General features: G+C 36.7%; 1 protein-coding gene and 1 pseudogene across 2 annotated transcripts in view; one reads left to right on the forward strand and one right to left on the reverse strand.

Annotated features, from left to right (window-relative positions):
* LOC111181148 (uncharacterized) overlaps positions 1-19,839 on the reverse strand; it is a 28,689-nt gene extending 8,850 nt beyond the window's left edge. The window contains exons 1-3 of one of the 2 annotated variants that reach the window (XM_089902930.1): positions 11,962-19,838; positions 8,798-8,924; positions 7,604-7,702 (exon numbers count right to left, since the gene is read on the reverse strand). In XM_089902930.1, the coding sequence (XP_089759056.1) occupies positions 7,604-7,702; positions 8,798-8,924; positions 11,962-11,970 (235 nt within the window). In that variant the 5' untranslated portion in view covers positions 11,971-19,838. Of the gene's footprint in view, positions 1-7,603; positions 7,703-8,797 lie in introns of both variants that reach the window. The other variant, XM_089902929.1, reaches the window with a different exon arrangement.
* On the forward strand, positions 8,994-10,977 carry LOC111180540 (small ribosomal subunit protein uS10 pseudogene; annotated as a pseudogene).
* Positions 19,840-23,630: the final 3,791 nt, after the last annotated feature.

The raw sequence follows: 23,630 nt of genomic DNA on the forward strand, positions 1-23,630 counted from the left end.
CTGTGTGCCACAACAGAAGATCCTACCTGCCACAACTAAGACCCGACACAGCCAAAAATAAATAAATAAATAATCTAAAAAAAAAAAAAAAAAAGAACCACAGAGGAATTAATTTAAATTACAAGGGTACTATGTGAATACTTTTGAAAGTATGGATAACTTTCTAGGAAAATTTATTAAAATTGAACACAGAAGAGAAAGCCTAAATCAACCAGATGCTACAGAATAAACAGAAAAACAGCTGCCAGGAAAAAATTAAGAAGAAGTGTCATAAGCACATTTCAACACCTATATTGTAATTTCTCAATATCTAGATCTAAAATATGGATACAGCATAACTGGACAAAGGGAAAATTTAGGAAGCCAGCAGGCATAACCCTAGAAATCTTATGCCAAAAAGAGAGGAAGAATTCAAAGGCTTGGAGAGTTTTGACTGGCCAAAACTAAAAAGACAGTAGCATAAAAATGATTGTGACAGATAATAAACCATGCAATAAAAAGCAATGAAATCAGCAATGATACAAGAGAAAAAAATTATTTCTCATCATTAAATAACTCCTTAATTGAAGAAGTTCTAGTTCCAGTATGGTAGCATGAAGTTCCTACAGCCTGCCCCTCTCTGATTTCAACTATTAACACTTGACAAAATACAAAAATTAACTACATAAGGGCTGTAAATAAAAGCAGGAGGGCTTTGGAAAGGAGTCAGACTATACAAAGCAATCCAGACTGAGCTGAGTTTCTTGCTTAACTCACTCTCATGTCCTTGCTTCAAGGGCAGATCCCAGTTATTGTGGGGTAAGCGTGGGCTACAAAAATTCCAATAGAAACTCCACAATGTTTCTGGCTATAAGAACAATGAGAGGGAGCACTGCCAAACTGGAAAGCAAGGCGGGGAATGCTGGGACAAAAACAGCCAGAGAAGATTTCCTAATTTGGTATTTGGGTATAGATCAGTACAACGTTCACTCTTACCAACAACAACACATGCATGAGAAGGATATAAATCAGTGTGGCAACACTATACCTAGTAAACAATTTGAAAACCTTCCCACAAAGAAAATTCCAAGCACAGGCAGTTTCACTGGTGAACTGTTTCAAATACCTAGTGAAGAAGTATTACCGGTTCTAAACAAAACTATTCCAGAAAATTGAGGAGTGAATCAGTCTATGCAGCTCTGATACCAAACAGGAGAAAAACAGTATAAGAAGTGAAAATTACATACCATAAAACCTTGTGAACATATATGCAAAATACTAAACACTATCTTAACTAACAGAATCCATCAATATATAAAAAAGGTAATACGTAATGCCTGTCTTAGTCCTTTTGGGCTACTATAACAAAAAATAAAGACTGGGTAGCTTATAAACAACAGAAATTTATTTCTCACAGCTCCAGAGGCTGAGAAGTCCAAGATCAAGGGACCAGTGTGGTCATATTCTGGTGAAGGCCTTCTTCCTGGTTCATAGCCAGTGCCTTCTCAATGCATCCTCATATGGTGTAAGGGGTGAGGAATCTCTGTGGTAACTCTTAATAAGAACACTAATTCCACTCATGAGTGCTCCACCTTCATGACCTAAGCATCTCCCAGAGGCTTTCCCTCCTAATGCCATCATCTTTGGGGGTTCGGATTTCAGTATAATACTGGGGGGTAGAAACATTCAGACCGTGGCGATGATCAATCCCAGGAATACAAGACTGGTTGAATATTTGAAAATTTCATCAATATAATTTATTATATTAACAAAATAAAATTTATAAAACCCATATGGATCATGTCTAAAAGTTTTTTTTAAAAAAGCATTTAATAAAAGCCACATCCATCCCTCATAAAAAGAACTTATCCTAATAAAGATCACCTGCAAAAAACCCACAGCTAACACCATACCCAACGGTGAGAGAATTATGCCTACCACATACGATCAGAACAATAAAAAGTTATGCCCTCACCACTTCTACTCAACATTGGACTAGAGGTTCCAGGCAGTGCAATAAATCAAAAAATAAATAAAGGCATGCAGGAGAAAAATTAAGAAACAAAAATGTCCTTAATCATAGATTACTTAATCATATGTGTAGAAAGTCAAATGTAAACTATAAAACAGCTACTAGAAAATAGTAATTGAGTTTAGCAAGGCTGAAGTATATACAACCAATAGGTAAATATGAGCGAACACTCAGGAATTCGATTTTTAAAAATACAATTTAAAGTAGTATCAAAAATAGGACATAGTGAGGGATATATCTCACAAGAGATATGTAAGACCTGTACACTACAAACTATAAAACACTGCTGAGAAAAGTTAAAGATATAAATAAATGGAGAGACATATCATGTTTATGGAATGTAAAACTTGATACTGTTAAGATGTCAATAATTATTGCTGAATTGATTTATAGATTCAATGTAATTCCAATAAAAATCCCAGCAGACTTTTTTGTGGTCTATGATGAAATTGACAAGCTGATCCTAAAATTTATAGGGAAATGCAAAGGACCTAGAATAGTCAAAACAACTTTGAAAAGAACACAGTACAAGGACTAAATAACACTACTTAATTATAAGACTTATGAAGATACACTAATCAGCAAGTTTATGTGTCAAGACACGTCAATTAATGGAACAGATGATCAGAAATAGATCCATACATACATGAAAAACTTACTTTCATCATTTCAAAGGCAATAGAGCGAAGAAAGGATAGTCTTTTCAAGAAATGATGCAGGAACAATTGGGATATCCATATGCCAAAAAAGAATCCATACTTTGATAAACAAAAATGAACTAAAAAAATGGATCACAGACCTGAATGTAAAACGTAAAACTGTAAAACTTTTGGAAGAAAACAGGAAAAAATGTGTGACCTTGGGCTAGGCAAAGAATTCTTAGATACAACACCAAAAACCAAGATTCATAAAGAATAAACGGATAAACTTGATTTTGTCAAAGTTCAAAACTTCTGTTCTCCCAAACACACTGCTACAAGAATGAAAGGAAAAATCATCGCAAACAAGAGAATATTCAAAAAGGATATCTTTTAATGTAGAATATGAAAAATAACTTACAAGTTCAATAAGAAAACCAACAACCTAATAAAACAGACAAAAGATTTTAAAAGATACTGCACTAAAGAAGACAGCAAATAAGATCCTCAACATCATTAGTTATTATGGAGAAACAGATTAAAACCACAACAAAATGACACTATATACTTACTTGAAAGGCCAGAATTAAAAAGATTGACCGTACCAATTGTTCATAAGATATGGAGGATCCAGACCTCTCTTACAGCTGGTGGAAATGTGAAATGGTATAGAAACACTGTAAAATAGTTTCTTACAAATTTAAATTTATAATCTTATTTATCTAAATCTAAATTTAAAATCTTACAAATTTAACCATACAATCCAGGCATTCAACTGCTCGGTATTTGGCCAAAAGAAATGAAAGCATATATTCATTCAAAGACTTATAAACAAACGTCTACAGCATCTTAATTTGTTATTGCTAAAAACCAAAAATGTCCTTCAGCAGATAATGAATAAACAAATTGTGGTATAACCAAATACTGGTATAGTACTGAGTAAAACACACATAACAACATGGATGAACTTCAACCTAATTATGCTGACTGAAGGAAGATGAAAAACTTCACACTATCATTCTGTTTGTATAAAACTACAGAAAATGCAATCAACTCTATTGTGATAGAAGAAGAAAGTAGATCATTGCATACCTAAGGAAGTTGGAGGAAGAAAGAGGAGGAAGATTACGAAGGGACAAGAAATGCAAAGTTTTGAAAAAAAATCATTTTAATAGATTCAGATAAAACATTTGACAAAATTGAACACCCATTCATAGTTAAAAAAAAAAATCAGCAAACTAGGAACAAAAGAAAACTACCTCAATTCAACAAAGGTCACAAATGAAAAAACCTACCACAAGACTTTCCTTTTTTTTAAGACTTTCACTTTCTATGCCAACATGAAAAACAGAGTAGAGACCAGAAACAGATACACATACAGTGATTTCACTTCTGACAAAGGTGCCAAAGCAATCCAAAGGGGAAAGGAAATTCTTTTTTTTTTTAAATGGTGCTGGAATAACTGGGTATCCATAGGGAAAACATGAGTCCTGAACCCTACTCACACCGTAATAAAAAATTAACTCAAAATGGATATATAATAGAACTAAACATAAAAGCAAAAATTATAAAAGGTCAAGAAAAAGCAGGGAAAAAACTTTGCCACCTAGGGGTAGGCAAAGATTTCTGGGATAGTATACCCCAAAAAAATCATTAAAGAGAAATCTGATAAATTGGAATTCATAACAATTTAAAAACTCCTTGTAAGATATTGTTAATAAAATTAATAGGTAAGTCACATTGTGGGAAAAAGTTTTTAATGTTCCAAAAGGACTTCCTTTTGTTCCAAAATAAAGAACAGTTACCCTCAAATATAAGAAAATAATGATTTCAAATGGCTAAAGATTTGGATAAACACTCCAAAAAATATGAATGATCAGTAAATAAAAGAAACTCAAGATCATTAGTCATCATGGAAATGCAAAAAGATGCCACTACATACCAACTACAATGTCTAGAATTTAAAGGACTGACAATACCAAGTGTTGGAAAGAAAATGGAGTAAGTGGAATGGAGCAGTGCAAAATTTCTAAAATTGTTAAACATGCAGTTATTACTCAACAATTCCACTCTTAGGTATTCATCCTATAAAAATACACATACACAAATATTCATAACAGTTCTACTTATAACTAGTCCCAAACCGGAAACTAACACAAAAGTCCATCAGTAGGTGAACAGAAACATAAATTGTGGTCTATCCATAAAACAGAATAATACTTAACAAAAAAATTGAACAAAGTAGTGATACACGCAACAATATAGACATACCTCAAAGTCATTATACTGACCAATGGAAGCAAAACATAACAGAATATATAATGTATGATTCCATATTTATAAAATTATTTTAAAAGGCTAATCTAATGTACATTGACAGAAAGTTGATCAGTGGTAGTTTGAATGGGAGTGGGCATGGGGCGTGGAAATTAATTGGGAAGGGAAACAATGGAAACCTTTCATGTACTGTAAATGTTGTGTATCTTGATTATAGTGGGAAATCTGGGTTGTTTACACTTTTTGACCATTAATACACAATGCTGCTATGAGCAACCATGTACAAGCTTCTGTGAGATGTACATTTCCAGTTTTCTAGAGTATGTAGCTAGCTATGAAGGAAAGAGATGAGAAGAAAAGCATGGCCTTCATTAGCTTGAAAAACAAGTAAGTCACATGGCATGCCAGAAGATGGAAATTGCTAAAGAAGAAAATGAAATTGGAAAGAAGACTCAGGATGGCTAGGATCAGGGGAAAGGCTCACTGCAAAACCCCACTAAAAGGATGATATTTGAGCAAAGATCTAAAGACAATAAGGGAGCGCACCCTATTGACTGGATGGTAACTCCAAGTTTAACATTTTAAGAAACTGACCAGCTGCTTCCCCATGTGGCTGGACCTTTATTTTAACCTATTTGTGTTTCTGACTCTAAGATGTATTTCTTACAGTTGGATCATGTTTTTTATTTTTAATCCATTCTGCCTACGTTGGTCATTTAAATGGAGTGTGCACTCAATTTACCTTTAATATAATTACTGATAGAATTTATGGTTAAAATTTGTTACATATTTTCTATGTGTCTTAAGCCTTTCTTCCCCTTCTATCTCTTAATTATTACCTTCTTTTGTGTTAAATAGATATGTTCTAGGATGCCATTTGATTTCCTTTATTATTTCTTTTACTATATATTTTTTAGTTATTTTCTTAATGGTTTTCCTGGGAATTACAATTAACGTCTTAATCTGTAACAATTTAAATCTGATCAATACCATCTTAATTATAATATTATAAAAAACTATGCTCCTGAATAGCTCCATTCATTCCCCAAGCCATGATAATTTGAATGCTTAAAAAAAATAAACAGGGCTTCCCTGGTGGCGCAGTGGTTGAGAGTTCGCCTGCCGATGCAGGGGACACAGGTTCATGCCCCGGTCCGGGAAGATCCCACATGCCACGGAGTGGCTGGGCCCATGAGCCATGGCCACTGAGCCTGCGCGTCCAGAGCCTGTGCTCCGCAACAGGAGAGGCCACAACAGTGAGAGGCCCATGTACCGCAAAAAAATAAATAAATAAATAACATAAAATAAAATAAACAGAAGAGGGAGCCCTTAAAATCACAAATTTAGAAAAGGTATCCAGAATCTTCACTCCTTTCTCAAAACTGAGGAAAATTAATCTCATATATAAATGACCCCCCATCCCCCCAAAAGGCCCAAGGTCCTATACAAGAAATTATATGACTAAATTTAATGACAGTTATAGAGACAATATATATACATCTAAAGCAAATGCCCTGAAAACAAGGAAAAAAACTATACCATACTATTCAATAACATGCTAAAAGACAAGAAAAAACTTTTAGATAAGAAAAATCATAAATGAGAATTAGAAAAACTCAGAATTGGGTGATAGAGCTCACAAGTAAATTTCAAATAAATGAAAAATAATGAAAGAATACAAACCTAGAAAGAATATGAGAATAAATCCAACAGATCAATGTTAACACAAATAAGAATAAAGAAATATTTGAAAAGGATATGAAAATGAATTACAATTTAACCTATAGTTGTTTTATCTAGGCTTCTGTGTAAGTCTTATGATTAAAGAAAAGGTGAAAATCATATTTAAAAAACAAAGACAAAAACCTAAATCATATTAGGGATCCTAACTACTCTTAGAAAACAATTCTACTAATTCTTCATAAGGATCCACAAAATCTAATAGGATCTTTTCCTTCCTAACATACTAGCTTCATGTCCTGTTAGTCACCATGCTACTACTCAAACACACAAACCTCATCCCCCTTGAGGGCCTTTGCATGTGCGGTTCACTCTCCTTGGTTGGGCTTTCTCATACAGTCAAAAAGCCTGTGACCTTACTTCATGTCTCTGCACAAACGTTAGGAAGGGGTTCTTGATCATGCTACCTTACCTAAATTTGCTGTGTTTTTGTTAGTGTCCTTCATAACATATTTCACTACCTTATATTATTTATCTATTTATTTCATGTTAATTTCTTCCTTAACATGGTATAATCTCCATTACTGCAAGAACATTATCTGCCCTATTCAGTATTACTGGGTTGATTATGCCAAGCACAGTGCCAGCTCAGACTATTCAAATATTTTCCAGGTATAGGAATGAATGTATTTTTAGACAAGAGTCACATTGAAAAAGAGGATCTGGAAAGAATCTGGTCCAAAATACAGGTAAATGGCTACACCATAGAAGGAAAGGGACTAGCATGAAATTGGGAGGGGAATATGAGAAAAATAACATGGTGAATGATTAATGAGCTTAAGATGAAGTTGATATACTTCCTCTTCACATTACAAGACTTTCCTTCACCGAGAAGGGAGCTTTCCAACTAATGTTTCAAGGATGTGTTTACCAAGTGTATTTACCACCTGGGCTATCATTTACACAAATGAGTTCTGCCTGACCTGCTCTTACGTACCTGTACACCAACTTCTTGTTTTTTCTCTCATAAACATCCAGGGTTCTTTTCCTTGCTCCAGTAAGGTAATTACATTTGGCTTAGAAATGGAATGGCCTGCTTTAAAGAAAACAGAATGCCACAGGTTGCAGAAATAAATTGTAACTAGTCAAGGTAAAATTATAATTATGATAATAAAAGATCATAATGATATTGACTATTTTAGAGAAGAACGAGAAAATTAAAGGATAAGAGTCAGTTAGGTAAGGCAAAGTTTTTGTTTTGCTGTATTTAAAATTCAAACTCATATGTCCTCTAACTCTAGAGAGCAAACATAATGTGGTTAAAAACATATTTTGAAGCCTGGGATCAATTCCTGCCTTTGCTACCTTCCAGCTGGGTATAACCTCGAATAATTCACTTAAACCCACTATACCTCAGTATTCTCATTTATAAAATGGGGATAATAATAGTACTGTTGGGGGAACTAAATCAGTTAATACTCTCAGTTATTTTAATCAGTTAAATCACATAATGTGCTTAGAATAATGACTACTACACAGTAATCAAAATGTTAGCTATTAACATTATTCTTATGCTCTAATGTCACTAGAGGATACAAGAAAAGAGAGCTATAAGATATTCATTCCATTTTGAATGTAATTTTCATGTATTACAACTTTCAACCACAAATCAGATGAACTTTGTTTTAAGAAATGAACTGCTTTTGGTACAGTTTTAAATAAATCCCAATTATGCAATCCATCACCGTATAAATTGTAGAGGCTCTTTTGATACCGAGAGCAATTTAGGACCCTCTGTCAAGCTGATATCCCTGAAGCTGTTTCAGATCTTAAAATGGAGTATTAGAGCAATCTGGAGCACAAATGAATAAAAAACTTGGATCCTTTGACCATGGTTATACAGTATATGCCACAAATACCTAATTTAGCTGCTTGGTCATTATGGAAGAGATGCAAATATAAAAAAAGAACACATGGAGATGTGAATATGATTGAAGGATAGGGAAGATGAAAGTGTTTAATGGAGCTGCCATTTCTAACCTGACAAAGCTCAGACCACTTTTTTGGGAAGAGGAAAAACAAATTTAACTAGTTTCTTGAAAGGCAGCCCTGAAAATTACAGTAGAAAAAATACACAGCCTATAGAGCAGATTCTAAATTAATCTAAATTATTTGAAGCGAATGAACATACCCAGTGAGACCAAGTTACCATAGTTCTCCATCATCACATCCCGGTACAAAGTCTTCTGAACGAGGTCAAGACAGTCCCACTCCTGCTGAGAGAAGCCTATGGCCACATCACTGAATGTCAGTGATCCCTGAAACAGTAAACACATGTATCACTGGGCAAATTAAAGAAAATACTTTGAAAGCAGAAGCAGGAGTTGATGGACTTCTCCATAGGAAAAGAGAAAATGAAAGTATGTAGGCTGGCAATCTATGATATGGAAGGAGACTTAAGCACAAGGTATACATATTTTTTAAGAAGCCTGCCAACACAGGTCAAATGTCTTCCGTATTCTGGGATACTTCTAAATATCTGAACCATTTGGAAATGGACAAAATAATGTTTCCCTCCTAAATTAAAAAGCCTATATACAAGAATAATGTCCAAATGGTATCTGCCTCAAAAATTCTCAATAAATAAATATTTCTCCAAATTTTAAAAACTGGGTTGCATAAAATTAATACGATTTTCTTCAAGTATCAAGTACTATTATGTTAGATCTTGCCATAAGCATTTTTGCTTGATTCAATAAATCCATTTATTATTTTGGCATATGACATTGTATTTTATAAATAAATCAGATTTAATAATTTATACAATTAGATGCACATTTGGAAGGTTTTCCACAATTGTAAGGTTCTATTTTCACCAACTACATATAATGATATGCATTTTTGTTGCCATCTACTATTTCTCACTGAACACTTTCCTTATTCTGAGTGTAGTAGGTAACCTCATTGATTACCAGTGATCTCCATTTCCTGGTATTTATGTCCTAATGTAATCCTCTCCCTTTGAATGTGGTCTGAACCCAGTGAGAGAGAATTATTTCCAACAAATAGAATATAGAAAAGTGATGGAATGTCACATCCAACATTAGCTTATAAAAAACTATGATTTCCACATTGCTTATTCTCTCTTGCTGTCTCACTTGGTCACTCTGATGAAGCCAGCTACCACGTGTGAGCTGCCCTAAGGAAAGCACCACATAATAAACCCCTTTTGGAGGAAGACGCGGTCGCCGCTGTAGCGGAGCCTCGGGCCGCCCACTCCTGCTCCTGATTCACTGCCGATCGCTCTCGCGGAGGAACAAGTTGGTCAAGAAGCCACACCGCAGCTATGGCTTTTAAAGATACCGGGAAAGGGGCTTCCCTGGTGGCGCAGTAGTTGGGAGTCCGCCTGCCGATGCAGGGGACGTGGGTTCATGCCCCGGTCCGGGAGGATCCCACGTGCCGCCGAGCGGCTGGGCCGCTGAGCCTGCGCGTCAAGATACCGGGAAGACTCCCGTGGAGTCCGAGGTGGCGATTCACTGGATTAGAATCACCCTCACCAGCCGCAACGTGAAGTCTTTGAAAAAGGTATGTGCTGATCTGATCAAAGGCGCGAAGGAAAAGAATCTCAAAGTGAAAGGACTGGTTCGGATGCCTACCAAGACTCTGAGAATAACTACAAGGAAAACTCCTTGTGGTGAAGGTTCTAATACTTGGGATCGTTTCCAGATGAGGATCCACAAGCGACTCACTGACCTGCACAGTCCTTCTGAGATTGTCAAGCAGATCACTTCCATCAGTATTGAGCCAGGAGTCGGGGCTGAAGTCACCATTACAGATGCTTAAATCAACATTTTTAATAAATTGATAATCAGTTGTTAAATATTGTTGACTTTTATTCATAATACTGACAGGTCTTGGGAATAGAGTTGTGCTATGGAATTCATTCCACCTTTTAAGTAGAATAATTAAAATTAGATGGGTAGCCTGTGTTTTACTCTTTTTCATTATATTTTCCAGGGGCCACTAAATTAGTTTACACTTGACATTATTTGAAAACTGAAATGTATTAGCTAAATAACATGTGAGACCTTGTGTTGATGGTGAATATATACAGTTCTGGCTGCCTATTGGAGCTTTTCCAGAGAACATGTGTCTGGGTTCTACTCTGGAAAATCCGATTTAATTGATATGGGGTACTATCAAAAGTTTCTGGGGTGATTCTAATGTGTACAGCCATGGTTAAGAACCTAAGGTACTAGAGGGCAAGTAACTCAGGGAAAATAGATCTTAAATTCCAGCCCTGGCTCTGCCAGTTTGTCATAACTCCTTTTAAATTTGGAAAATTTCAAAATGTTTTTGAAACTTTGTTAATAAATTTTATAGACAAAAAACAAAACAAAACAAAACAAAAAACCAATAAACCAAGAGCAGTCGCCAGCCAACAGCTACTAAGGAAGTGAGGCCCTCAGTCCAACAGCCATAAAGAACTGGATCAAGTCAACAACCACTTCAATGAGTTCGGATGCAGATCCACTCAAAGTTGAGCTTTAAAATGACTGCAAACCCTGACCAACACATTATAACCCTGTGAGAGACCCAGAGCAGGAGAGCCAAGCTAAGCAACATCCAGATATCTAACTCACTAAAACTGTGAGATAAATTCTTGCTGCTTTAAGATGCTATGTTTCAGAGTAACTCATTATGCACTAAAAGATAATTCATTGATTTAAATGATACTGAAGAAGGCTGGTCAATAATATAGATGTTACACAAACTTAGCATGTCTCATTCAACAACAAAATAGCCTTAGTATTTATGTCTCATGGCTTTCCTACCAAATCCATGACCTCCATGTTCAAAGCCCCAATCATATACTACTCATCCACACAAAGCAGGAATTTCATACCATATTAAGATTCAGGTCATTCAATGATAAATTCCACCTCATCTACCTGGAAATCTCGGATCTGTGGAAAACTTCAAAGTCTTACCATGGATAGTTAAACAGAACCATTGTCTCCATCTCCAAACTACAGATCTGACCTGCACAGCATAAATTTCTACTTCAAATAACTTACCCCACTGTTCCATCACTGCCCTTAATTGAAGAATGGGCACTTAAAATATATTGAAAATTTTGGACAATAATTACATGAACACTAGTTAGTTTTGAATGGGCCATATGGAGACAGTGCCAGGTAATTTGGCCACATATTTCTCTGGAACAATAGCTAGGAAACAGGTTATTTGAGGGAACTTTCTCTTAGGAAACATCAGAAAAATTAATGAAAATACTTACATGACCAAAAAAAAAAAAATACACATATTTCAACAAGGAGAGAAACATCAACTTACATGGGCCATGGTTTTAGACCTGCAAGAGATGATCAGTCCTCTGGGCTCCTCTACCAGAAAAGCAGAGTCCAGAAAACCCAGACCTGGGAGAAGAGAAAGACCTTGAGACCAGTTGTATTTTAGTGTTTCCTCACTGGCCTTAAGTTAATATTACCATTTATGCTCTTCCATTCCAGATTCCAAATTACTTCATATCACACACAACTTGGGTAAGTTAGGATTCTGGACAAATCCATTTCCTCACTCAATTCCTAGGAGTCTCAGCTTCAGAGTCATTTCTGCATTGAAACCAGACCCAGATACTTCAGTAGAAAATTTTCTGGCCAATGTACCATTGTTATCAGGTTTACATGAAACTAAGATTGGGCAGCTCTGTCCTGCTCTGGGCAGATCTTCCTCTTTCCATTCCCAACTTCAAGAGAAAAGAGGCCACATAATCCAAATCAGAACCTCTTTCTGGGCTTGAAAGTGGGTGAAGTTGATCAAAATATTAGAGATGGACAAGTAATGTTCAGCATTCTGAGTCCAGCAAAGCTTATTAGTTAAATATATGACAGACCAATATTATACTAGAATATAAAAGTAGTCATTCAGTGTTAAATTGGGAAGAATATTTAAGGACGTGGAAAATGTTCCATATATATTGTCAATAGAAAAGTCAGGTTGACTAATATATTTCTATTTATAAAATATAAGAGCATATTAATCAATACAGAGAAAAGAATGACAATCATAAAACAGAAAATAGAAAAGTCTGGAAATTTATATGGCCATATATTAGCAGCTATTATATTTTTGGTTATGTTTTTATTGTTTTATTTTTTAGGGGGTGTTTTTAGGAATGAATCACTGGGTATTCAGTTGTTTTTAGTTCATACATGAAACAATCAAAACCAGTGAAGACATAAATTATACCTTTGCCATGATCAGAATTTGACATCGGCAATCCCTATCTTTTTGCTTAGATCTTGAGTTTTGGGGTTTTTTTTAAGGTTACTTCATAATCATTGTAACAATTGACATAAGAACTTGAAATTTTTTTTTTTTTGTTTATTTGCTGCTACACATGGACTTTCTCTAGTTGCGGCGAACAGGGGCTACTTTTCATTGCGGTGCACGGGCTTCTCATTGCGGTGGCTTCTCTTGTTGCGGTGCACAGGCTCTAGAGGGCAGGCTCTGTAGTTGTGGTGCATGGGCTTAGTTGCTCCTCAGCATGTGGGATCTTCCCCAACCAGGGCTCGAACACGTGTCTCCTGCATTGGCAGGAGGATTCTTAACCACTGTGCCACCAGGGAAGTCCAAAATATGTTTTTTTTTAAATTTGTTAAGGTGAAGACGTCCACAAAGTTCTTTGTTCTTTAAATTCAGATCATTGGGATGTCTCTGGCAGTCCAGTGGTTAAGACTTCACCTTTCAGGGACTTCCCTGGTGGCACAGTGGATAAGACTCCATGCTCCCAATGCAGGCAGCCCACATTCTATCCCTGGTCAGGGAACTAGATCCCACATGCATGCCGCAACTAAGAGTTCACATGCCACAATTAAGGAGCCCTCCTGCCGCAACTAAGGAGCCCTCCTGCCGCAAGTAAGACCAGTGTAACCAAATAAATAAATAAATATTAAAAAAAAAAAAAGACTTCACCTTCCAATGCAGGGGGTGCGGGTTCGATCCCTGGCTGGGGAGCTAAGATCCCATATGCCTTGGGGCCAAAAAACCAAGAAGCAATATTGTAACAAACTCAATAAAGACTTTAAAAATGTTCCACATCAAAAAACTTTAAAAAAATTATTTTAAATAAATAAATTCAGATCATTTTACTACATGGCTTATATTTTGTTTCCTTTGGATCCCAATATCTCATTTTATAATTTCTTCTCAGTTATGTTGGAATTCTGACCACAAAAAACTTGGGAACAGTCTCTGAGTAATCTCTTTTGTGAAGTGATGACAGTCTCAATACAGCTTTATTTCAGATCTTTTCAACAGAAGAATTTATCTTGTTTCTGAACCTGTCAGTTTTGTCATGATATCCTCCAGATAGCTGCTGAATTATCTTACCTATTAATTTTGCTATACATCTAATATCATTAGAATGAAATCTACAAAATATAAAGGTTATAGTAAAAAAAATCCACTTATTGCCATACAGATCCCATGTGTTCAGTATTATTTGTTTATATGCTTACTGTCACTATAGTCACACTGATGTCTCCTTTAGGCAGGTCACCTAACTCTCACCAGTGGCCTTTATCACACATTACCTTTCAATTATTCCTATTCAGATTTTAACTTCCTTCACAGATTATATGTACTCTGAAGGAAGTAATTATGTCTTTTTAGTGGCTGTATTACTTCAAATATTATACTTTCCAGGTCTGACATATTTTAAACAATTAAAAGAAGTATGATTTTTGACTACAAAATACCACTTTTAGAAAAATTTTAAAGGAAATAACTTACAGAAGTTCACAAGGTATATGCACAAGAATGTTCATCAGAGAATAATTTTTGATAGTCCAAAATTAAAAACATAAAAATCCCACAGCAGGCAAACAGGTTAACTATATTATAGTCTGCTATATTGTGACATACTATGCCATTCTTTTTTTTTTTTTTTTTTGGCTGCATTGGGTCTTTGTTGCTGCGTGGGCTTTCTCTAGTTGCAGCGAGTGGAGGCTGCTCTTCGTTGCAGTACGTGTGCTTCTCACTGCGGTGGCTTCTCTTGTTGCTGAGCACGGGCTGTAGGCGCACGGGCTTCAATAGTTGTGGCAAAAGGTCTAACTAGTTGTGGCTTGTGGGCTCTAGAACGCAGGCTCAGTAGTTGTGGCTCATGGACTTAGTTGTTCTTAGCAGGTGGGATCTTCCTGGACCTGGGCTTGAACCCCTTTCCCCTGCACTGGCAGGAGGATTCTTAACCACTGCGCCACCAGGGAAGTCCCCCTATGCCATTCTTAATAAGAACGATATTAAACCATATAATTGACGGAAAACAATATTAAAAGAATTGCTCGATGAAGAAGGTAGGTCTAAAAAAGTATGCGTAATTTAAGAGGTGGCATCCCGTTGAAATTAAGAAAAATATTTCAATGCCGATTTCCTCATCAGCAAAGTAGGGATAAAAATATCACATACGATATATGACTAGTTTGAAGACTAGGCAAAATAATTCAAATACACACTAAATTATATATCATGATGACGAATGTAAATTATCTATCATTATTGAAGAAGAAAATCATTCCATGTTCCTTAATCTTTTATTATAAAAGGAAGCTAATTCTGGTGCTTCCTGGTTTTATTATATTAAAACTTGTGCTTCTTGGGTGTCCTCTTTCTTCTAATTCTAGTATTTAAAATTTTAGGAGGTACGTTTGAGAAAACAGATTTCTGCTTAATAAAATCATTAATTAAAAAGAGAGAGAGAGAGATTATCAGACAAGAAGAGAGAAAATGTCCCCTTCCTCAGTCCCCAGCAGCTATAGAGAGCAAGAAAAACTGTTCAGAATCATAAACCTGTTCAAAGAACATCATGATAAAACTGGGAAAACTAACTGGAGAATGGAATCTTATTCTTTGCACAATATAGAGATTTATGTAAATATTTATAAATATAATCTTTATTTTCTGGTATAACAACTATGTTTGGAAATATTGTTTGTACTTGTAAGACACCTGGAAATCAGAGATTAGTGTTATTTTTTCTGAAAATAAGCTTAAATCTCTAAATTATTAACTCTGAAAGCATGTCTTACTTAGTAATATGGTGCCCTGGTAATTAAGTTTTAAATAACATTTGTAATAACTAAAAGGTTTAACTACTTGTAATGATTTTCACACAAGATTCTCTGCCCTTCCCTCTTCTCCCTACATGTACAGGGGTATAAAGAAAACTATCATTGGATTAGATTTCTTTTTTGAACTATGAGTTGAACCTTGTCTCCTTTATTTGATCAATTTTATTCTGCCAAAACAAAACCACAAAAAATTGGAAAAATATACACCAAAATGTTAAAGTGACTATCTCTAAGCAGGGAGATAATGGGTTATCCTTGCTTCCTTCTCAGTAAATTCCCTAAAGAAATGAAAATTTTTTGCAATAAGCCTGTATTAATTCCATCATCATAAATAAAATATATAAAGATATTTCAAAGTATTAAAATATCTATAGACATCACTTTGGGAAGAGGCCATATATTCCTCATTTTAAAAATCTGTTAATATGACAATGAAAAAAAAATCAATGTGATTAAAATAAATACCAGTTAAGCGAATTCCCTGGCGGTCCAGTGGTTAGGACCCCATGCTTCCACTGCAGAGGGCCCGGGTTCGATCCCTAGTCAGGGAACTAAAATCCCGCATAATAGTGTACTAGCACAAAAACAGAAATATAGATCAATGGAACAGGATGGAAAGCCCAGAGATAAACCCACGCACCTATGGTCACCTAATTTATGACAAAGGAGACAAGACTATACAGTGGAGGAAAGACAGCCTCTTCAATAAGTGGTGCTGGGAAAACTGGACAGCTACATGTAAAAGAATGAAATTAGAACACTCCCTAACACCATACACAAAAATAAACTCAAAACGGATTAAAGACCTAAATGTAAGGTCAGACTCTATAAAACTCTTAGAGGAAAACATAGGCAGAACACTCTTTGACATAAATTGTAGAAAGATCTTTTTGACCCACCTCCTAGAGTAATGAAAATAAAAACAAAAATAAACAAATGGGACCCAATTAAACTTAAAAGCTTTTGCACAGCAAACCATAAACAAGACGAAAAGAAAATGGGAGAAAATATTTGCAAATGAAGCAACTGACAAAGGATTAATCTCCAAAATATACAAACAGCTCATGCAGCTCAATATCGAAAAAGCAAACAACCCAATCAAAAAATGGGCGGAAGACCTAAATAGACATTTCTCCAAAGAAGACATACAGATGGCCAACAGACACATGAAAAGATGCTTAACATCACTAATTATTAGAGAAATGTAAATCAAAACTATAGTGAGGTACCACCTCACACCGGTCAGAATGGCCATCATCAAAACATCTACAAACTATAAATGCCGGAGAGGGTGTGGAGAAAAGGGAACCTTCTTACACTGTTGGTGGGAATGTGAATTGATACAGCCACTATGAAGAACAGTATGGAGGTTCCTTAAAAAACTAAAAATAGGGGACTTCCCTGGTGGCGCAGTGGTTAAGAATCTGCCGGCCAACGCAGGGGACACGGGTTCAATCCCTGGTCCAGGAAGATCCCACCTGCCGCAGAGCAACTAAGCCCATGCACCACAACTACTTAGCCTGTGCTCTAGAGCCCACGAGCCACAACTACTGAGCCTGCATGCCACAATTACTGAAGCCCATGTGCCTAGAGCCCATGCTCCGCAACAAGAGAAGCCACCGTGATGAGAAGCCCATGCACCACAAAGAGTAGCTCCCTCTCGCCGCAACTAGAGAAAGCCCACGCACAGCAAAAAAGACCCAACACAGCCCTAAATAAATAAACAAGTTTATTTTAAAAAACCTAAAAATAGAACTACCATATGACCCAGCAATCCCACTACTGGGCATATACCAGGAGAAAACCATAATCAAAAAGATACATGCACCCCAGTGTTCATTGCAGCACTATTTACAATAGCCAGGACATGGAAGCAATCTAAATGTCCATCAACAGAGGAATGGATAAAGAAGACGTGGTACATATACAGTGGAATATTACTCAGCCATAAAAAGGAATGAAATTGTGTCATTTGCAGAGACATGGATGGACCTAGAGACTGTCATACAGAGTGAAGTAGGTCAGAAAAACAAATATCGTATGTTAATGCATATATGTGGAATCTAGAAAAATGGTAAAGAGGATCTTATTTGCAAAGAAGAAATAGACACTCAGACATAGAGAACAAACGTATGGATACCAAGGGGGAGGGAGAGTGAGATGAATTGGGAGATTGGAATTGACATATATACACTACTATGTATAAACTAGATAACTAATGAGGACCAACCGCATAGCACAGGGAACTCTACTCGGTGCTCTGCGGTGGCCTAAATGGGAAGGAAATCCAAAAAAGAAGGGATGTATGTATACGTATGGCTGATTCACTTTGCTATATAGCAGAAACTGACACAGCAGTGTAAAGCAACTATACTCGAATAAAAATAAATAAATAAAATAAATACCACTTAAGTATATTCACTTCTTGAATATCCTTTAGCTGTACTGCACTGATATAATTAGAGACATTTCCCTATAAACACTCTAACATCAATGGAAAAGGAAATTGCCTTTGCAAATTAATGTGAATATGTATACCAAATAGGTAGAAAAGTTCTGGGTACACAGAAAATGCTCAATAAATGTGGCTAAACATTTTCATTTTTCTCTGAAAAACCAATTAAACTACCATTTTGGATATAATCCTTGCAAAAGTTTTTACAAAATTCTCTTTTTAAAATGAGTTGCATATATAATTTCAAATTTTCTTGACTACTATTATCTACATATTAAGATTGCTTAACATTAGATCATAGCCATTTTTTTTCTTGTAACGGCTAATTCTTATAAGCAGGAATTTTATTATCTACATAATATTCTATCTCATGGATGTCGTGTGATTTTCTTAACCATTCCATTAGTATAATCATTAATTTTGTGCAAAACCATCCCAAGGTATAACAGTCTTTGATTGCATATCAATTACCCAGGTCTAATCTTTTGGGTTATCACACCTTTGAAGAATGCATTTTTCCAAATATATGCAGTAATTCTATACAAGCACAAGGGATTTGTGGTCCCCTGTAGGCCCCAAAATACAAAGGATCCCTGGATCAGAACACTTGTTCTGGAAAACTAGCGTCCACATAAGCCCTTTGACATGCAAGCACTCAACACATTAACATCATATTTTCATCACTGATTTATAGAATCTGAAGGGTGAATGACACAGAATAAAGACAATGTTGAGCATTTATTGTGTGCCATCCTTCAAGACTACTAAACCCGCTGTGACCTCATACCTATAACCAGAATTAAGTAGGATTGTGCGATCTGTATCAGGGCTCACAGGTTTCTCCCGTCAGAGCTCATAGTTTCATACTCAAATACATAAATGAGCCCCAGAGAACTGCCAGGGAGGGTAATCCGAGGAAGGAATCCTAATCTTGGGAGTCTTTTTATCCATACGTTCCTAGGAGCCTGTCTCAGGGGCAATTCTTGATTTAAAATTCCGATCTCAGCAGCTGGTATGTACTTTCTTGCTGGAAGGTGTCTTGTAGGACTCAAAACCAGATTTCCCAACTGCGCCCACATAGGGAGAAGTACATGTTTGAGAGAAGCCTAGAAGCAGCAAAGGGGAAAAAGAGCTATGTGTCACATGACACCACAGAGCCACTGCAATCCACATTCACAAGAAGGACATGCACCCTGTGTCTCCGTCACACAAGGACGAACACACACCTCTCTCAGTCTCACAATCGCACTCACTCTAAGAGATAAAATCACCCTCCCCGCTGCTCAAGCGCCAACAGCCCCGACGGGGCGGGCGGACTCGCGTGGCTGCGCTCCGGCCGTCCACGCTTTGAGCGCCTACCGCAATCCCAGTCTCACCGCCGCTGGCTGTCCCTCATGGGCGCCAGCTACGTCTGCGCAGTCGTCTTCGCGGCGACCCAAGCGGATTCTTCCTCGGACGGGTGCCACTCACGCGCAGCACGCAACACGGGACACGGAAAAAGAACCGGAGGTCAAAGTCACCTCGCCGTCTGTGGGACGTGAGGTTCCAGGTCGTTAAAGTCCTGAAGCAAAGCAACTGCCGGGCCGGGCCTGGAGATTTCTGGGAACGACCGCCCCACTGCGCCTGCGCAGCGCTGGTCTCCCAACGCCCGGAGGCCCAACCTGAGGCGGAAGGCGGGTTCAGCGGTTCCCAGGGCCAGGAGGCGGCGAGTGAGGGTGGGGCCGGACCAGAGAATTGTGAGGAGGGACCCGCGGAGCTCTTCTTTTCCAAGGCTTCAGGCCTGCGTGTGAAAGGTCTGTCCAGTTGAATCAGTAATATGACCCCGAGGGCCATCCAGTGCGAGCTCTTGAAGTGGGTTCATGATCCAACCAAACTGTGCGTGTTTGTGTCGTGTGTTATGAGTGTGCAGGTGAATGTATCCCTTCCCTAAAACGCTCATTCCACTCGCAATGCCACAGGTACTGACTACTCTGGTTTTAGAGCTGAAGCCTCTGAGTTTACATAAGTTGTATAACATTATACTGTTGATTAGCAAAGACGTGTTTCCAGGTGAGAAAACCTGGATAAAGTGAGACTTTATAATATATTCTCATTGTAGAAAAAGGGAAAATGAGTTTTGGTCCCTTTTTCAAGAATACTGAATGCAGTTCTCTGAAAACTAGAACAAAAAGCAATACCTTATTTACATTTTACAATATTATGTCCACCAGAAATTGACTGTTGTTAAGCGATTCTTTTCATCCCTCTCTGCTCTATTGTGAAGTGGCGAGCTTGACTGCATTTTTAAAAGCCCACAGGTTGAGAAACATCTTTTAATTCGTAATGGCTGGTCATGACATCTCATTGAAAAATACTTTGCTTCTCAGTTGTTTGGGCAGTGAAGATAAATCAGACTCAAAATCTGAAAGGAGAAAGATTCTTCTGGGCTATCAGAAGAATTGAGGTTGCATTACACACATATATATATATTTAGCTTCATGAGTGAGTTCATGAGTAAGCAAATGGGAAATGGAAAGTTCTCATCAAAGGGTGCCCATATTTCAGTTATCAGCATTCCAACATATTTTAAATATGCAATCCATGCATAGATTAACATTTCAAAAGGATATAAAGTTTAACTAAAAATGTGATCAACCTCTTCTGCCATATATTTCAGACATATAGTAGCTAACCTTAGCATGCACAGCATTTTGATTTTAGTGTATATAGCCTTCCAGACGTTATTTTATTTTTTCTCATAAAATAATTTGACATTTAAAAAAATATTATTGAAGTACAATTGATTTACAATGTTGTGTTAATTTCTGTACAACAAAGTGACTCAGTTATACATATATATATATATACTTTTTCATATTCTTTTCTGTTATGGTTTAATCGTAGGATATTGAATATAGTTCCCTGTGCTATACAGTAGGACCTTGTTGTTTCAGATAAGTTATTTTATTTTATTATTATTTTTAAAAATTTATTTATTTAATTTATTTATTTTTGGCTGCAATGGGTCTTCGTTGCTGCGTGCGGACTTTCTCTAGTTGCGGCGAGCGGGGGCTACTCTTCGTTGCGGTGCGCAGGCTTCTCTTGCTGCGGAGCACAGGCTCTAGACTGCAGGCTCAGTAGTTGTGGCTCACAGGGTTAGTTGCTCCACGGCATGTGGAATCTTCCTGGACCAGGGCTCGAACCCGTGTTCCCTGCATTGGCAGTCGGATTCTTAACCACTGTGCCACCAGGGAAGCCCCCAGATAAGTTATTTTAAAATAAAATATACAATGTTACACACACACATATGAATACAAAATGTATATGTAATTTCAAATACTATGTATGCTATATGCATATGAAAGTATGTATTTCTTTTTCTTCAAACAAATGTGTTTCTGTATCAGTACTTAAGGAGTGTCATCATTTTCAACAACTGCAAAATAAGCCACAGTATGTGTAGCTGAAACCTTCTCTAAGAAACAAAACTCTACAAATAAATATTATTGATTTTCCTATTTTTTCTCACAAACACTCACAAACACTCTCACAAATGCTCAGTTAATATCCCTCCATAAACTTCAGTTTGCACCTATGTAGGCTTACATGTAACTTAACTTCTCGAAGTGGTCTTGCTTTTTGCACATTAACTTGTGATACTGACAAATTTCTCACTGTGATTATGCCATTTTACATATTCACAGCAGTGTAAGAATATCTGTTTCTGCTACCAACATTTTCCCATTTTAACGCTCCGTTCTTTTTTTCCCCCTCTCCCGCTTTAACTCGCACTTCTTATTCTAAAGCTCCACTTTCACCCAACCTGAAGAAATAATCTAAAAGACTCCTTTTCCATTTGAGTCCAAGCTTAATGAGGGATACGTACCTATAATACCTATAATTTTAGCCTTATCTGTCTTACAAATAGGGCAAAAGTTTAATATTAGTTTGTAGGCTCAGCAAAATAAAATTTCAATCACAAACATATAGGTTGACAACATGATCTAGCGTTCCTATTTGAAGGTTAATTGAGCTTTATAAAATCTTTCTCAGTGTAGATACTGAAAACTCATGGAATAGCAGTAAAAATGAGTAGGCAGGTGTTTTTTCAGCTAGCGGTGATGGAGAGAGTCCTGCCCTAGGGTTCTGAAGATATCCTAACACACACCTAGATACTAGACAGATGAGATCGACAGCAGTCTGAGTTGAATATCCTCAAATCCTTCAGGAGAAGGACACAACATGTCACAGAGTGGTGTCATTTGGGAGCAGGATTTCTACTAACAAGAGGATGAGGTGCCCCCTGGTTGCTGTGGAAGGATGTGATTGGCTTCTTTGATTAATTTGTGGCTGACAGGGACATGATTTGGCTGATACAGGAACTAACAGCATGGTTAGTTTTCTTCCCACTGCTTGGTGGGCATGTCTGGTGAGAAGAGGGGAACTCATGGTTAGGCTTACGGGCCCTGTGAGGTTCAAAGATATTAAGACAGCACATGAAATTTTAGGCCTTGCAATACAAGAGAAGGAGGGAAGCACGTGAAATGTTTGCTCTCTTGTGATTTCATTACAAAAATTAATAAAATTATCTAAGAAATTTTGGAAAACATAAAGGAGAATCAAATCATGCATAATACAGTTCTTGTATAAAAACCAGTGTGAACATTTCAAAATGTTTCTTACAAGGATTTTTTTGATGTACATTTTAATGCACTGCTACTTAGTATATAATAGCTCCTGCTTTTGGCACTAAGTATCATGATAAAACAATTTCTACAATATATTTTTTTAATTTTTATTTTATAATGGAGTATAGTTGATTTACAATCCACAATATATTAAGAAAAAAAACCTTATACAACTTAATAGAAAGGCAAACAAACAACCCAATTAAAAAATGGGGAGATGCTCTGAATAGACATTTTTCCAAAGAAGACATACAAATGGCCAACAGGTACAGGAAAAGGTGCTCAACATCACTAATCATCAGGGAAATGCAAATCAAAACTACAATAAAAATATCACCTCACACCTGTAAGAATGTCTATTACCAAAAAGACAAGAAATAAGTGTGGGCAAGAATGTGGAGAAAAGGGAACCCTTATGTACTGCTGGAGGGAATGTAAATTAGTGCAGCTATTATGGAAAACAGTATGGAGATTCCTCAAAAAAATTAGAACTACCATATAACCCAACAGTTCCACTTCTTGGTATTTAACCAAAGGAAACAAAATCACTATCTTGGAAATATATCTGCACTCCAATGTTCAATGCAGCATTATTTACAATAGCCAAGACATGGAAACAACAAGAGTTCATCAAGAGATGAATGGATTTTTTAAAAATGTGGCATATATACAATTATTATTCAATCATAAAAAGAAGGAAATCCTGCAATTTGTGACAACATGGATGGATCTTGAGGGCATTGTACTAAGTGA

This window comes from Delphinapterus leucas, chromosome 20 (assembly GCF_059928025.1).
Source record: "Delphinapterus leucas isolate spDelLeu-1000000601 "Yukka" chromosome 20, BTC_Dleu_Yukka2, whole genome shotgun sequence".
NCBI classification, from domain to species: domain Eukaryota; kingdom Metazoa; phylum Chordata; class Mammalia; order Artiodactyla; family Monodontidae; genus Delphinapterus; species Delphinapterus leucas.